We start from the raw sequence: 16,778 nt of genomic DNA on the forward strand, positions 1-16,778 counted from the left end.
AAAAATGTAGTATAAACATCAACAACTGGGAAACACTGGCCTGCGAGCGCTCCAGTTGGAGAACAGCCTTTACCAAAGGTGTCACGGGCTTTGAAGACACCCAAACTCAGGATGCAAGGGAGAAACATGCTAGGAGGAAGGCACGCTTGGCAAATCCACACCGTGATCAGCTCCCGCCCGGAAACCAATGTCCCCACTGTGGAAGGACGTGTGGATCCAGAATTGGCCTCCACAGTCACTTACGGACTCACTGTTAAAACTGTGTTTATGGAAGACGATCTTACTCGGCTACGAGTGATCGCCAAAGGAGAAGAAAGAAACTTAAAAATCATCTTTACCCGCTCCACACCTGTCTTGAATCGTTAACATGATTATTATTAGCCCCTCCTTCCATGAAGCTGCAGGGCAGGTCACAGCGATGCAAAATTTGAAACACGTTAAAACAAATTTGATATGGCATGTTGGGTCTAGGGCAGCTGTGTGAGACCCAAAGAAATCTGGGGCAAATTTGGCCCAAAGCCTGGAGACTCCTAAGCCCTGTACTAAGGGCCAGGTGAGAGTCTCAGAGGTATTTGGCCTTGGATTTTAGGAGATATGCCCATTGTTCCTGGTCTGGCAACCTTTTTTTTCTCTCCCTGGCAACTTCCCCCAAATCATAATTCCACCGGCAGCGTATCTCTTCTTTCTCGTATCCAAAAATGCAAGAAGGGCTTTTACACTTGCCAGAAGCTCGGCTCTGCCCTCACAGGTCCTGGAAGGAGCCTTTAAAAAAGTCCCATATGCTCAGAGACTTTGCGCGTGTTCATTTAGGGAGATAGGAAGCCCAGAGCACTTGTTCTTTAGATGTCCCTTTTATGAAGAGGCACGTAGTGAGACCATTGATCCCCTGCTGGTGTGGCTTGCTGACCTGCCGGAAAAGCAAAAATTCAAACTTTTCCTGTTAGGCAAAGATCAGAAGACGACCTGGATGGTTGCCAGATTCTGTGTACAGATCTGTAGGCGCAGACCATCCCCAGACCCAAAATAGTTTAAGAAAATCCCCAAACTCAGTTCTATGGGTGACTCTGAGTCAGCTCCCTGCGGTTGTTTATTGTTGTACATTGTTTTCAAATTTATTGTTGTACAATGTTTTAATTGTTTGTTTTCCTTCTGTGAATGTACCCCCAAGTGTGTTTTATAAGCTGGTCTCCAATCATAATAAATTATCTATCTAGTTCCCCAAATCAGTGAGGGGTAGATTTCCCATAAGCAGCAGAAACAAGGTGAGTGGGAAGGGGAAAAAACCCCACAGCAATTTCGCTTTCAAGATTGCTTTTATTTATCAATGTACAGAAACGAAACCCACAGGCTTGAAAGCCACCAATAACACCCTTAACATAAAAGACCCCCCCCCACAACCTTCTCTCCCCGACAAAACACCACAAACCATCAATAAAATAAATAAGACAAAGGGCAGAGTCTGAGCTGGGGGGGAGGGGGCTGGCTGCTTTGAGGAGGTCAGAATTTCCCCCTCCTCCCCCTGCTTTGCCCATATAAATAACATTTTGATGTAGAAAAAAATTAATAATTATAATAATGACAGATAACAGAAAAAAAAGCTGTGTTGGCTGATGAGCTGGGTTAAGAGAAGTAGACTGTTTGTAAACAGCTGGACGGAAAACAGCCGGAATCTGCCAGCCTCAAGGTTTAGCAAATGATGTTTCCACAACCAAGGGCCCGAAACATTTGATTCCTAAAAGGTGCCAGGGCTCAGTCTGGCTGCCGGGTGCCCACTGCGACCTGGAAGTTCAAACTGCACCCCTTTCAGTTCCTCTGTGGGATTTAGAATGGTAGTGTTGGAAGGGACCCCAAGAGTCATCTAGTCCACCCCCAGATTAGCAGCAGAAAATCGAGACGCACCCTGTTTCCTAGCCTGCCGTTTTAGGAACCCAAAGACAGCATGTTTCTAAGGCGCTACCTGCCCCGCACACTGAGGTCTAGCAACATGGCCAAGCTCATTAGGGTACCTTTAGCTTGTACACATTGCCTAGGGGTAAATTTGAGTGTGTAGACTACATTTTTGTTGTTGATCTCAGTGGCTCTTGCTTATAGTGTCTGTTTTAAATCGGAAGCTCATATTTGATGCCCGTGATGCTCTTTATTTTAATCCAAAAGTGGGATCTTCTAAATCAAGAGAAAAAGAAAGAACGTGGAATTCAATTTCTGGAGATGTTGCTTTGCTCCTCCATTCAGAATGACAGATCCCTTTTCTTTCCTTTTCAAGTGTCTACTCCTCATCGCTGTCAAAGTGTGGGAATGCCTGCTAAGAAGCCAGAGGGGATTCTTAAACAACTTCCAGCACTCTCTCAAGCCCCCCCCTTCCCTTGCACCTGGCCCAAGCAGTATAAATTAATTGGAGGAAGAGGAAATCATGCAAATTGGAATGAGCTGCGTTTTTATCCTGGCCACCGTTCCCCCCATGCAGAACCTTTAAATATTGAGCATCGCTAAACCTGCGCGCATATGCGTGCGCACTCTCTGGTAATGCAGTGGTGGGAACCCATGGCTCTCCAGAAGTTGTTGGAGACCCCCCCAGCTCCCAACTGCCCCCGCCAAAATGATCCAGGGACACTGGAAGCTGGAATCCAGGCACAGCCGAAATCGTCTCTCCCTGACAGAGAGGGGTTTTCGGAACAGAGAGAGATTCATCGGTTGCTGGTTTCTACCTCCAGAAGCTGAGAGACTATGAGGAGGAGGAGGGGGGGGCTGTCTCCTGCTTGTGAGCTTTCTAGAGGCGTCCGGGTTGCAGGGGGTCAGACTAAATGACCTCTATGGATCCTTTCCAACTCTACCATTGCAGTGATTCTGCGCCTGGAGACAGGAGGCTGAACTAGACGGAACTATTCCAGAAATGTCTGCACAGTCTTGGGACTTCCCAGGACCAAGGCGGCGAACCCAGGTGCGTTAACAGGTGATGCGAGATGAAAGGACCAGGTGGGGCGAAAGCAAGACCTTACCTGCACACCTATCTCCCGGGAGGAAAGACAGGAGTCTCTTTTCCCACTTCCTCGTGTTCCCAAACATGGGAACAGCGTTTGCTCACGGAGGACGAAGGGGCCTTTTGGTTCCCTTCGAACTCCACCATTCTACAATTCAATGGGCGCGATCCACGAGAAAGGTTCTCCAGTCCCACCGACGTGGCTGGGAACCAGACAAGCGCTCAAGCCTGCAACCCTATGTACGCGCTTACTTGGGTGTAAGTCCCACTGAATTCAGCTGGGCTTACTGCTGAGCAGACAGGTGCTGGGTGGCATGGTTAATGCACGGAGGGGCTTCCCAGCGGATCAGGCCCCGAGGGCGTTTCCAGACACACACAAAAACAAGCGCTCTCTTTTGGTCGGTACCAGGAGAGCAATAGATTGCTCTCTAAAGAAAGCCCCCCCCCCATTAAAATGAGGGCGACATGAGGGAGCCAGGAGCCCCGGGCCACAACACTGATGCTTGCATCTTGTGGGGTGCGCATGACATTGGAGGAAACCCATTTCATAACTGCACTAAGCCACCATAATAGCTACTTAGGGGGCAGGTGGGGAATCGTAGGGATGAATGCCCCCCCTCCCCCAGTGGCAGAAAGGTGTGCTGTAGTGCCAAGTCTAGGACCTGGGTTCGAATCCCCACTCAGTCCACTGGGTGACCTTGGGCCAGACCTCCCTCTCTGCTTGGTTGTGAGTCTAAAACAGGTGGAGAGGAACCACGTTTGCCGCCTTAACGTCCTGGGAGGAAAGGCACGATACAACACAAAGAAACTAAAGCAAATATTGCTGGTTCGGTGCTGAGAAAACCCTATGCCCTCGCGACCGGATCATGTACAGCAGCTCGGGAAAGCGAAAAACTTCTAAAGCATCTATTTCCTCTGCAGCAGAATTTGGCCCTGTGTTAGATCTATGGAGGATATTCACCCCTAGGGGGGGGAAACAACTCCAAAAAACTATTTTTTCACTGTTCAGAAGCCTACCCAGCCCGGCTGGCGCTAGAGAGCTGATTCCATGCCATGTAAACAAAAGCGCACATGTAGTGATATTCCAAGTTTGGCGGCCAAAAGGAGACCCTGCCCTAATGCCCCCACGGCGTTGCTTCCCTTAGGTCCTTGCGCAAGGGGTAAGAAGGGCAGCGGAGAGTCTTTGCAATGCCAAGGGTGTCCTCCAGAGTTCGACTCTCCAGGTGGCACGGACGGCGTTACACCCATGGAGGGCCTGCCCCATGGCTCTGCTCCAGGACGCTGGCGGTTTCCCAAGAGCAAGGTGGGGGGAAAACGAGGGCAGTCCTTCACCTTCTTCAGCGCCCAGCGCTCGCAAGCCTCGGGTGATGGCTGTTTGGCTGGAGGCCTCCCCTTGATCCAATGTCCCATCTGCATTGCGGCGGCTTGGAGTCAGATGATCACCTGCAAAGGTGGGAGAGAGGACGGTGAGGTCAGCAGGAGGCAAATGGCAGAATTTGGCCCTCCTTGAAATGGTACCTTGCACAGAATCTGTTCGACTTCTGAAACATTCGGAAACTAAAGTGCGGCTTCTGATTGGCTGCAGGAAGCTCCTGGAGCCAATAGGAAGCCCCGTCAAACTTTCAGCTTCCAAAAGAATGATAGAAAACCAGAACACTCACTTCCGGTTTTCGATCATTCAGGAGCCGGAACGTTCGACTCCCAAGACATTCAGGAGCAGAGGTATGACTGTACAGTGGTACCTCTTGATACGAACGGAATCCATTCCGGAGCCCCGTTCGCATCCTGAAGTAAACATAAGATGCGACTGCATGTCTGCGGGTTGTGTTTCGCCGCTTCCACACATGCGCGTGATGTCATTTTGAGCGTCTGCGCATGCGCAAGCGGCGAAACCCAGAAGTAACGCGCTCCATTACTTCTGGGTTGCCGCAAAGCGCAATCCGAAAATACTTAACTTGAAGCTACTTCAACCCAAGGTATGACTGTATATGCTAGAAATCTCTAAAGCAGAGTTTCCCAAATTTTGGTCCCCAGCTGTTTTTGAACTACAATTCCCATCATCCCTGACCACTGGTCCTGCTAGCTAGGGATGATGGGAGTTGTAGTCCAAAACCATCTGGAGGCCCAAGTTTGGGATACTCTGATCCAAAGGGCAGAGCTCAAATGACTGCTCCCTGCCCCTTATATATGGCATCACTGTGTGCCATTTTAGGGGGTGAAACTTAATTTTTGCAAATTTCTTCAAATATGTTTCTGGGTGTGAGGGATTCAAATCTGCTGTTATTTTTGTGACTGGACAGCATGTAGCTTGGCAAGTCTACGTTTGATGAAGCACACTGATTTCGGAAAACCAAAGAACTTTTATTTCGCCTTCTGAAACTGTTAGGCAATGCTAAAGAATAATAACTAAAAATGATATTAGTATATAATAAACCTGCAAGCACTTGGCAATTGTTTTCAATGACTTCCATGCAACTTTACCTACAGAGCAAACCTAAATTATATTAATTTAACCAAAATACCTTTCGAATCACGTTACAACTTTTTAGCAGCCTTCATTTTTGGAATTTCAAAGTTAAAAAATTCAACATGCCCTAATAAGGCATGATTTTATTTCTCACACAAATACTGCGGCATTTTCAGTGCCACCAATATAAACAGAAGTCTGGCTCATAGAACCTTTGTTCTCAATAATAATGGAACTCACAAGTGGAGAATACTATTACTTTTATAAATCGTTATTATTTGTAAAGAGAATCTTTGTATGAGTTAATTAATACTTTCTTTATTATTTGCATAGCGATCTGCGCTATAACATTGTACTTTTGTCCCTCTGGGCTGTGGCGCTTTATGGTTTAAATGCCTGACTCGTCGTTTCTTTCCTTTATGTTCTGCTTGCAACTTTTTTGGCACATAAATTAACATTTTAAAAAAGGAAGCCAATGCTAGAAATCCACAGAGGAAAGGAAAGACAGAGAATAGGGAAGAGCTGAACAGATTTGCCTCGCAGGTCACCCAGAACAACTTGAATGTCTGAATATTTGACAAGAATTTGCCATAAGAGGATTTCGCAGCACCCGCCAGTCTTTGGCAGCTGACGTGCAAAAGCATGTTTTCCTGCTAATTCCACCCCTTCCTTTAACCCCTTTAACAGGAGACTTAAACCAAGGCAGCCCAATCTACTTGCCTTCCACCCTGAGACTTTTACTGTCTGTGTCCAATAAAAGGTAAAGGGACCCCTGACCATTAGGTCCAGTCGTGGCCAACTCTGGGGTTGCGGCTCTCATCTCGCTTTACTGGCCGAGGGAGCCGGCGTACAGGTTCCGGGTCATGGGGCCAGCATGACTAAGCTGCTTCTGGCGAACCAGAGCAGCGCACGGAAATGGCGTTTACCTTCCCGCTGGAGCGGTACCTATTTATCTACTTGCACTCTGACGTGCTTTCGAACTGCTAGGTTGGCAGGAGCAGGGACCAAGCAACAGGAGCTTACCCCGCCACAGGGATTCAAACCGCCAACCTTCTGATCGGCAAGCTCTAGGTTCTGTGGTTTAACCCACAGCGCCACCCGCGTCCCACAGATAGTCGCAACCAATGCTTAAGCAACCACTCACATTGCTTGTATTTTAATAAAGTTGTGGCCAAAAATTATGCCAAAAACCTTACACAAAATTATGCGTCAATTGTGTTTTTATCAGTGGGTGTCTTGGGGACCTTGACACGCAAGTAAACCCCACCAGAAAGCTGTTTCTCAGCCGTTTTCTATTTGCCTAGAATGGCGCCCCCAGGTAACCCGCAAAGGAGAAAACAAAGCCCAGCACAGCCCCGCTCTCCGAAGCACCAGAACTGAAGAAGATGACCAGAAGCAAAAGCTACATGGGACTTGGCAGCCAACCCATCACCCCTGAGAAGCTGTGGGCAGGGAGCTAGAAGCTGACGGATTACCTTCAGATAACCAGGTTGCTCTCCCCAAGCCTAACAGTGAACGGGCTGTCCTGGAAAACGAACGAAGGAGGCTGCAGTCAGAGCTGGTGTCTGTGTGCTCTCCACCCCCGTCCCCCCAAACAGGTGAGGATTCGGGGCTCTAGTTTAGCTCCCCACTCTCTTGGGGGCCCCCAAAAAATTAAAGGGGGAAAAAACTGGATGAACATTTCCAAAATATAAGATAAAAAACAAATAAAATAAAAGCTACACGCGGCAACAGTGTTTTGTGTTGTGTAGGCTCCTGTGATGTAAGTCATGGGCCCCGCCTGCTAGCCTGCTCCCTAAAACATCCCTGGTTTGCTCATTTCTATATATAGGGTGCCTACATTCTGCTATTTATCATTATTAGTAGTTTGCATCCTATATTTACACCTATTATTATTTCATGTTATAGCACGTTTCTAGACCAGACTAGATTATGAGGCTTTGTAAATTGTGTTTCTAAAGGAACTTTTGTTATTGCCAAATGCCAATGTGTTTGCATCATTAAGTTTGTTATGAATAAAAAAATCATTTTACGTTAGAGCTTAATCATTATTTCACTCTTAATATGCTTCTTCTTAATTGTATTTCAGTTCAGCAATTACTTTGATAAAATATATATGTTGTTATGTGCAAATGGCTTGAGATACCTATTAGGTCCATAAATTACCATATAGCATATATTCAATATATTCAAATTGCCATATAGCATATATTTGTTGTTGACAAAGGGCAGCTGGACATATAAAGGGCCCCGTTACCATCAGTAGCTTAGGGCCTCATTAAACCTAAATCCGGCCCCAGTGCAGCATAAGGCATATTCCACATGAAGATGCCTTGCACATGAGCCAGACCTCTGGCTCCTCTAGCCTGGTATTATGTGTTGCCTGGATAGCTCAGTTGGTTAGAACGTAGTGCTTATAACACAAAGGTTGCAGGTTCGATCCCCGTACGGGACAGCTACCTATTCCTGCATTGCAGAGGGTTGAACTAGATGATGCTCAGGGTCCCTTCCAACTCTGCAATTCCTAAATTATGGTTCCAATAAATAAATAAATAATAATAATAATAATAATAATTTATTATTTATACCCCACCCATCTGGCTGGGTTTTCCTAGCCACTCTGGGCGGCTTCCAACTGAATACTAAAAACAATGCCACAGACATTAAAAGCTTCCCTAAACAGGGCCGCCTTAAGTTGTCTTTTAAAAGTAAAATAGTTGTTTATTTCCTTGACATCTGGTGGGAGGGCGTTCCACAGGGCAGGCACCACCACCAAGAAGGCTCTCTGCCTGATTCCCTGTAACTTGGCTTCTCACAGGGAGGGAACAGCCAGAAGGGCCTCGGAGCTGGACCTCAGTGTCCTGGTAGAATGATGGGGGTGGAGACGCTCCTTCAGGTCTACTGGGCCTTTGAGGCCGTTTAGGGCTTTCAAGGTCAGCACCAACACTTTGAATTGTGCTCGGAAACGTACTGGGAGCCAATGTAGATCTCTCAGGACCGGTGTTATGTGGTCTTGGTAGCCGCCCCCAGTCACCAGTCTAGCTGCCGCATTCTGGATTAATTGCAGTTTCTGGGTCACCTTCAAAGGTAGCCCCACATAGAGCGCATTGCAGTAGTCCAAGTGGGAAATAACTAGAGTGTGCACCACTGAATGGTGAAATGATGAAACAGTCTGCAGGCAGGGAGGGTCCCATCCTGTGTACCAGAGGGAGCTGGTAAACAGCTGCCCTGGACACAGAATTGACCTGTGCCTCCATGGACAGCTGTGGGTCCAAAATGACTCCCAGGCTGCGCACCTGGTCCTTCAGGGGCACAGTTACCCCATTCAGGACCAGGGAGTCCTCCACACCCGCCCGCCTCCTGTACCCCAAATACAGTACTTCTGTCTTGTCAGGATTCAACCTCAACCTGTTAGCTGCCATCCATCCTCTAGTGGACTCCAGGCACTCACAGAGGACCTTCACCGCCTTCACTGGTTCTGATTTAAAAGAGAGAGAGAGAGCTAGGAATAGGGCTAGGATGTCCCTTGACCTGGACACTAGACTTCTGCGCATGTAGCCTAAATGACATTCTTCTCTCTCTCTCTCTCTCTCCATCCTGCAACCGAGAGAGCAAAAGGCAGAGCTCAAGGATGCATTTCCAGCTAGACCTGCACTCTCAAGGAAGGTGTGAATCTGGGTTAGTGAGGGGCGTGGCCTGGGGAGAGGGGACGTGGCCTGGTCAGGCAGTGTGGCACGAGGACAGTCCTGAGGGCCAGGCAGGGAGTCTCGGAGGGCCGCATTTGGGCCCTGTGCCTGCGGTTCCCAACCCCTCGTTTGCAATTTTATGGTTGTTTAGTCGTTTAGTCGTGTACGACTCTTGGTGACCCCATGGACCAGAGCACGCCAGGCCCTCCTGTCTTCCACTGCCTCCCGCAGTTTGGTCAAACTCATGCTGGGAGCTTCGAGAACACTGTGCAACCATCTCGTCCTCTGTCGTCCCCTTCTCCTTGTGCCCTCCATCTTTCCCAGCATCAGGGTCTTTTCCAGGGAGTTTTCTCTTCTCATGAGGTGGGCAAAGTATTGGAGCCTCAGCTTCAGGATCTGTCCTTCCAGTGAGCACTCAGGGCTGATTTCCTTCAGAATGGATCGGTGTGATCTTCTTGCAGTCCATGGGACTCTCAAGAGTCTCCTCCAGCACCATAATTCAAAAGCATCCATTCTTCGGCAATCAGCCTTCTTTATGGTCCAGCTCTCACTTCCATACATCGCTACTGGGAAAGCCAGAGCTTTAACTAGACGGACCTTTGTTGGCAAGGTGATGTCTCTGCTTTGATTTAATGGTTACTTTTCTTTAAAAGGGTGTTTGAGCCAATCTGGGTCAACCGGCCTTCTATGGCTTAAGAGTCTGTACGAAAGACACTCTGCACGTGGCCAGAGGGACTGAGCCAGCATCTGCTTAGAAAGGAAAACATAATTCTAGCTACGGCTATCACTGGAAGGGAACTGTTTCTTCTGAGGTTCAAAAGGGCTATATAGGGTGATGATCTGTGTACCCAGGGGAGACCGGTGCTTGGAATTCAGCGGAAGGGGGTTCAGGACCCTCCAAGGACAAAATCTCATCGTGCAGAGATTTGGGAACCTTGCAGAAAGCTGCCGACACCATTCCAGAGCGCGAGGGAGGCGTACGTAAGAATATCTCTGTCTCCTTTTGAGCCGCTCTCCACGCGGCTTCCTCGGACTCGCACCCCGCAGCCTGAAGCAAAGCGCCTCTCTCCAGGCTCCTCTTTGCTGCTCCGGAAATTGCACAGCATTTAATTTGTGCGATAACACTCCAAAGGGTGTCACGGGCGATTCAGCCTGGCTGGCAGCAAAGCTCCTCTCTCTCCCCAAGCGTCGGCCTTAGTCATCTCTTGTTTTGCAAACTAGGCTGTCTGTGGCAAACGTCAACAGAATTACAGGGCTGCTAGGTCACCTACTTCTGCCCGCCGCAGTGGAGGTTCTGGGCAGCTCATGAGATTCTAGGCTTGGGAGGAGAGCTGGACCTCCCTGGAGCAAGGACAGGCATAGGGAAAAACAGCCCTCCACATGTTTTGGGACTACAACTCCCATCACCCCTGACCACTGGGGTCCTGTAAGCTAGGGATGATGGGAGTTGTAGTCCCAAAACATCTGGAGGGCCGAGTTTCCCTATGCCTGAGCACGGACCTCCCCTCTTTCTCCTTGTTGGGCTTCTCTGAGCTTTTGCTGCATCAGCTGCCCAAAGGATGGGAACCTCAGGCTCAGGGGCAAAAAGTGGCCCTTGCAGGCCTCTCCACCTGGCCCTTGGGACTCTCCTCAGGCCACGCCCCTGAGGAGGTCTACTTCGCACTCAATGCAGAAATTTTTGTTGAGTTTGAAAAACAATGATGGCTTAGAAGGGTGTTTCTGTGCATGCAGAAACCCAAACCCACCAAACAGCTCAGTCGGTTGGGCATAAGAATCTAAATCTCAGGATTGTGGGTTCGAGTCCCGGGTTCCGCAAAAGATTCCTGCATTGCAAGGGGTCAGACTAGATGATCCCTGTGGTCCTTTCCAACTCCACAAGTCTATGGTTCTTTGATTCCTGCTGTGCAAAGGTAAGATTTCCATCCATTTTGCCTCTGGGCCCAGCATGCGGCCCCCAGAACCTTGTCCAGAAGGCAATGTGGCCCCCACCTTGACAAAGCTTCCTTGCCTCTGATCTACGCCACCAATGGGGAACCCAGGGCCCTCCAGATGTTGCCATTGGTCACGCTGACTGGGGTTAATTGAAGTTGGGAGTCCAACAACTTTGAAGGAGGTCAGACTAGATGACCCCAGGTCCCTTCCACCTCCACAGTTCTATGGTTCTTTGACACTTGGAGGGCCACAGGTTTCCTGCCCCAGGGGATCAACACTACAGGTAAATCTGGGCTCCCGTCTTACCTAAAAATCGAGATGAGTATAATGGGCCTCTTCTTGTTAAGGAAATCTCATCTCTGTTAGCCACAGTTTAACTGTTCTTAAAAAGTAGAGACATCACCTTGCCAACAAAGGTCCATATAGTTAAAGCTATGGTTTTCCCAGTAGTGATGTATGGAAGTGAGAGCTGGACCATCAAGAAGGCTGATCGCCGAAGAATGGATGCTTTTGAATTATGATGCTGGAGGAGACTCTTGAGAGTCCCATGGACTGCAAGAAGATCAAACCGATCCATTCCTGAGGAAATCAGCCCTGAGTGCTCACTGGAAGGACAGATCCTGAAGCTGAGGCTCCAATACTTTGGCCCCCTCATGAGAAGAGAAGACTCCCTGGAAAAGACCCTGAAGGGGACGACAGAGGATGAGATGGTGGGACAGTGTTCTCGAAGCCACCAGCATGAGTTTGACCAAAATGCGGGAGGCAGTGGAAGACAGGAGGGCCTGGCGTGCTCTGGTCCAGGGGGTCACGAAGAGGCGGACACGACTAAACGACTAAACAACAACAGCAAACTGTTCCCTCCCCAGGAGCGCCCTCCCAGCAGATGTCAAGGCAATAAACAACTATTTTACTTTTAAAAGACAACTGAACGTGGCCCTCTTTTTAATGTCTGATGCTGTATTCTTTTTAATATTCGGTTGGAAGCTGCCCAGAGTGGCTGGGGAAACCCAGCCAGATGGGCGAGGTATTAATAATAATAATAATAATAATAATAATAATAATAATAATTTGCAAGGGGGAAAGAAACCTCGGTTGGCTTCTTTTCAAGATAGATATGTCTTTAAAGAAGGCATCAATCAATCAATCAATCAATCAATCAATCAGTGACACAGAAATAGACAGGAAATTTCACCAGGATTCTAAATTCGTATTAGTTTCCCCTACTGCTCCGTCACGGCCCTTTTTAAACGACCTGGTCATTCTGCGCTCCTCTCCTACTGCTGTTCGAGCCATTTTAAAGTATTTCTTGGCTTCCTGCGTTCCTGCCTTTTAATCTAGAAGCTGCCTCAAGGGACTTTTCCTCCTCGTTGCCAAAAGGGGGGGCAGAAATATCCTTAAATCAGACCAGCTTCTCTCAGAAAAGAGCCTCACAGGCTCTAAGGACCTCGGTCCAGAGAGCGCGTGTTCAGTGTTCGAGATTTCCCAGCCTCTCCCACTCACCTCTTGTCGGCCATCTGCCGTCGTCAGCCATTTCGGCTTCACTCCGTTGCTGACCAGTGGCTTTTCCTCCGGGACGAGGCAGGCATAGGGGGGCTCGGCGGGCTCAGCCCCCACGCTCTCCGAAACGGTTTTCACTTCCGAGGGGCTGGGCTTCTGCTCGGGGATACGAGCCACGCGGAACCTGGGCCACAAAACAAAACACCGTATATAAATGGTGTATCTTATCTTGCTATATACATAGAAAGGTAAGGTGGTTGTCATGCTCCGCAGTTTTCCAGGGAAGGCAGGGCTGGGGAGCGCAGCAAGCAGAGTCAGCGGCCCCTGGTCTCTGTGAACCGGGGGTTGAAAATAGGCTTTATTTCACCCGGGTCAAAGACCCAGTTTGGCCCAGTTTGGTCAAAGACGCACCCATGCATATTTGTGTAAATACACACAGGCTGGGAGCCTCAATGGTGCCCCTTTGGTGTGTATAGTAAAGATAAAGGGACCCCTGACCATTAGGTCCAGTCGTGGCCGACTCTGGGGTTGCGGCGCTCATCTCGCTTTATTGGCCGAGGGAGCCGGCGTTCAGCTTCCGGGTCATGTGGAGAGCATGACTAAGTCGCTTCTGGCGAACCAGAGCAGCACACAGAAATGCCGTTTACCTTCCCACCGGAGCGGTACCTATTTATCTACTTGCACTTTGACGTGCTTTCAAACTGCTAGGTTGGCAGGAGCAGGGACCGAGCAACGGGAGCTCACCCCATCGCGGGGATTCGAACCACCGACCTTCTGATCGGCAAGCCCTAGGCTCTGTGGTTTAACCCACAGTGCCACCCGTGTCCCGCTTGGTGTGTATATATAATAATAAATAATAATAAATTTTATTTATACCCCATCCTCCCCAGCCAAAACCGGGCTCAGGGCAGCTAACGCCCGATACAAAAACAAATTGATTGACATACAACTTAAAAACATGATTAAAATACAACATTAAAACATTAAAACACAGCCTCATTTCAATGGAAACTCAAATCAAAAACTTTTTGGGGGATGAAAACGTCTTCACCAAGGCTAACTTTCCAGACTGGTCCTACATGGGCCAGAAAAAAGCCAGGGAAGTCCCCAAATAGGCATTCCATCACAGGAGAAAGGAAAGATATATAGATGTATTTTTTTATACTGAGTTCTGGGGAGATCATTCCAGAGACAGGGAGCCACCACCGAAAAGCCCGTTCCCGTGTTGTTTTCCCCAGGGTGGCCCTGATCCGAGCATTAGGGAATTCAGAGCTGCCTTCAGGAGGAAACGCAGCAGGGCCTTGTAGCTTCGAGGGCTGCCTTTGCAATCTTAAGGACTAGAAACTTGACTCGAACAAAATGGTAGTTTCCGGGACATCAAGTGCCTGAGCTTTGCAAGTACAATCGCAGAGCGTGGTGCGGCCTGTTCCGTGACTCACCTGCCCACAGAGAGGATGGTGATCTCTCCCGGCCTGCCAGCCTTGCCTCCGGGCTTCGCAAGCTTCGCGGTGGCGCTGCCAGGAGCGATGGAGGTGGCCGGCGTGGCTTCTGCCGATGGCAGCACCTCCGGCCACTTCTTCTGGCTGCACCGGGTGCAGGTGGGGCCCGGGCGGGTGGCCAAGCCTTGGACTGTGTGCAGGTGGTGCTGGTGCCTGCAGATGTGGGGCAACTGAGGCAGGAGATGAAGCCTAAGTGGCGGTAGGGGGTGAGAGAGGGAAAGGACCACCGTTAGAGGAGAGAACAGAGACCCCCTCAAAGGCCACCCCACAGGTTCACCACCCAACTTGATCATGCTATGCCAGGAATCACTCCATCAACTCCTTCATGGCAGGGGTTGGACTGGATGACCTCTGGGGTTCCCTTCAGTTTCTACAATTCTAAGGTTTGACTCCTAAGAATAATAATAAATTTTTATTTATACCCGGTTCAAAAACCGGGCTCAGGGCGGCTAACAACAAATTTAAAACACTTAATTGTAAAAGCAGCATAAGATACAGTAAAAAAAAACATGAATAGCAATAAAATTCAAAGTTCAGAAATCAATTTGGGTGAAATCCATCTAATAGAGCATTAGATAGTCACCAGGGCTAGCTGGCTGAATTGGTCCTACTTGGGCCAGCGAGGAGGCCAGGGGAGAGTTAGCTGTGGGGTCTCAGAGCGGCTGATCTTCATAAAAGGGGAGGGGGAGGGAAGAGAAGGGAAATAAAAATCAGGCTGAATTCAAATTAAAGGCCAGGTGGAATAGCTCTGTCTTACAGGGCCGACGGAAGGAAGTTAAATCCTGAAGGGCCCTGGTCTCGTGGGACAGAGAATTCCACCAGGTTGGAGCCATCACTGAGAAGGCCCTGGCCCTGGTGGAGGATAATTGACTTCCTTAGGGCCAGGGACCTCTAAACTATGGTTATTTGTGGACCTTAAGGTCCTCTGCGGGGCTGACCAGGAGAGGCGGTCCCGTAGAGGTTCAAGAAAAGGTTCAGCTTAATATTACATCCTTTTTCAGTGTCTGTGCCACTCTATTCCTCAATCTGCTGCATCGTGGGCAAAAAATGTAATGGGTGTATCTGGGTGTTGAGAACCAGGATTATTATTATTATTATTATTATTATTATTATTATTATTATTATTTGTATACCACCCTTCATCCGTAGATCTCTGGGCAGTTCACACCATAAAAATAGAGGATGATGAAGCAGTCAGAGAGGGGAACTGAGTCTAGTCCCAGTCATGAGGCTCCCTCGGTAATAATAATAATAATAACAATAATAACAATAATAACAATAATAACAATAATAATAATAATAATAATAATAATAATAATAATAATAATAATATCATCATCCAGGGAGCCTCTCACAAGACACATACAAACCAACACACAAGCATGCAAACAATACACAGAGGATATTAAGTCGAAAAAATTAAATCATTGAGATGCAGTTACATTTAGCAAAGTTTAAGATGAGCCATAATAATAATAATAATAATAATATTTATACCCCGCCCAGCTGGCTGGGTCTCCCCAGCCACTCTGGGTGGCTCCCAACAGAATATTAAAAACTCGATAAAAAGTCAAACACTAAAACCTCCCTGTTTATAGCTCAGCCACAAAGAGGAGTGAGCCATGGCTTATGTGATTCTCTCTTTTTAGACAGGGGGCCATCTCTTTGTAGTCCAATCTGTTCACATAAATGGCCCCGTTTCTCTAACGAGGAGCGATGATAGGGGGCAGCAGGAGACGGAAAAGGTCCAGATATCTTGCTTTTATATAATCAACTCTTTATTTTGTTCTATGTATATCGCAATGTTCTTCTGTTGCTGTGGGCGATGGCTGACGCAAATGAAGTTTCATTCATTCGTTCGTTCTTGCTTTTTTACAATTTTGTATTTTAGCTCATTTTTAAAACTGCTGGTCTATGGCCGTAATAAAATGATCAATTGAGCAAAGAAAAAGCCAGCCTTCTTACTTGTTGACAGGCTTATAGATGGGCTGCAAGACTTGCTTGCTGTGATAGTCTTTCAGCATCTCCTCCAAGACTGCGGCGTTTTCTGTGGGCGGCAAATGAGAGGGACAGGGAGGGGAAATAAAGCAGAGCCGTTGAACAGGAGGCGAAAAAGGAGGAGGAAGAGAGTTATCGTTGCAACACGAAGCCTAGCAAGCCCACTAGTCCTCATTAAGGTGTCTTCATTTATGGGGTAAACCTGTTTGCAGACGCTTGAACCTTTAAGCCTAAAGGCTGCCTTCAGGGGTCTCACTGTGCTCTGCCTGATCCCAAGTAAACTTTCTTTTGTTACTTACGAGTAAGACTGTGGTGTCTTTATTCTTTCAGGAGGGATTCAAGGGGTCTTAACCAGGAAAATATTATAACGCATGTCAACCTGGACAAGCCAGACTGAATTGCGTATTGTCTTAAGAAACTCACACGAGTTTGCAACAAGTTTTCTTTTTTCTTTTCTTTTTAAATATAATTTTTATTAGTTTTTTTTAACATATCATTTTCAACAGTAATTAAACATACTTTTACATCTTATTCAATTTTTTTGACTTCCATCAATCCTGTCTGAAAATTTTCCAATCTAATCTCTTAGTATGCATTTCTTATTTTCCCTATTACATTTCAAACTCATAACCAATATCTCAATCTTTTCCTACTTTGTAACACTTCGTCTATTTCTCCTTCTTGTAGCCCTACTAGTGTAATTTGTTGATTACAGTTGCTCT

At 47.8% G+C, this 16,778-nt stretch overlaps 1 protein-coding gene across 6 annotated transcripts in view; it reads right to left on the bottom strand.

Annotated features, from left to right (window-relative positions):
* Window positions 1-1,294: 1,294 nt before the first annotated feature.
* Window positions 1,295-16,778, bottom strand: part of RELT (RELT TNF receptor) — an 87,519-nt gene continuing 72,035 nt past the window's right edge. For 3 of the 6 annotated variants that reach the window (XM_083436565.1, XM_083436567.1, XM_083436563.1), the window contains 5 exons: window positions 16,024-16,105; window positions 13,999-14,247; window positions 12,563-12,743; window positions 6,920-6,969; window positions 1,295-4,420 (listed from right to left, as the gene is read on the bottom strand). In XM_083436565.1, the coding sequence (XP_083292691.1) occupies window positions 6,922-6,969; window positions 12,563-12,743; window positions 13,999-14,247; window positions 16,024-16,105 (560 nt within the window). In that variant the 3' untranslated portion in view covers window positions 1,295-4,420; window positions 6,920-6,921. The remainder of the gene's footprint in view (window positions 4,421-6,919; window positions 6,970-12,562; window positions 12,744-13,998; window positions 14,248-16,023; window positions 16,106-16,778) is intronic. The other 3 variants (XM_083436566.1, XM_083436568.1, XM_083436564.1) reach the window with 1 other exon arrangement.

This window comes from Podarcis tiliguerta (genome assembly GCF_965153285.1).
Source record: "Podarcis tiliguerta genome assembly, chromosome: 4".
In the NCBI taxonomy this organism is placed as follows: domain Eukaryota; kingdom Metazoa; phylum Chordata; class Lepidosauria; order Squamata; family Lacertidae; genus Podarcis; species Podarcis tiliguerta.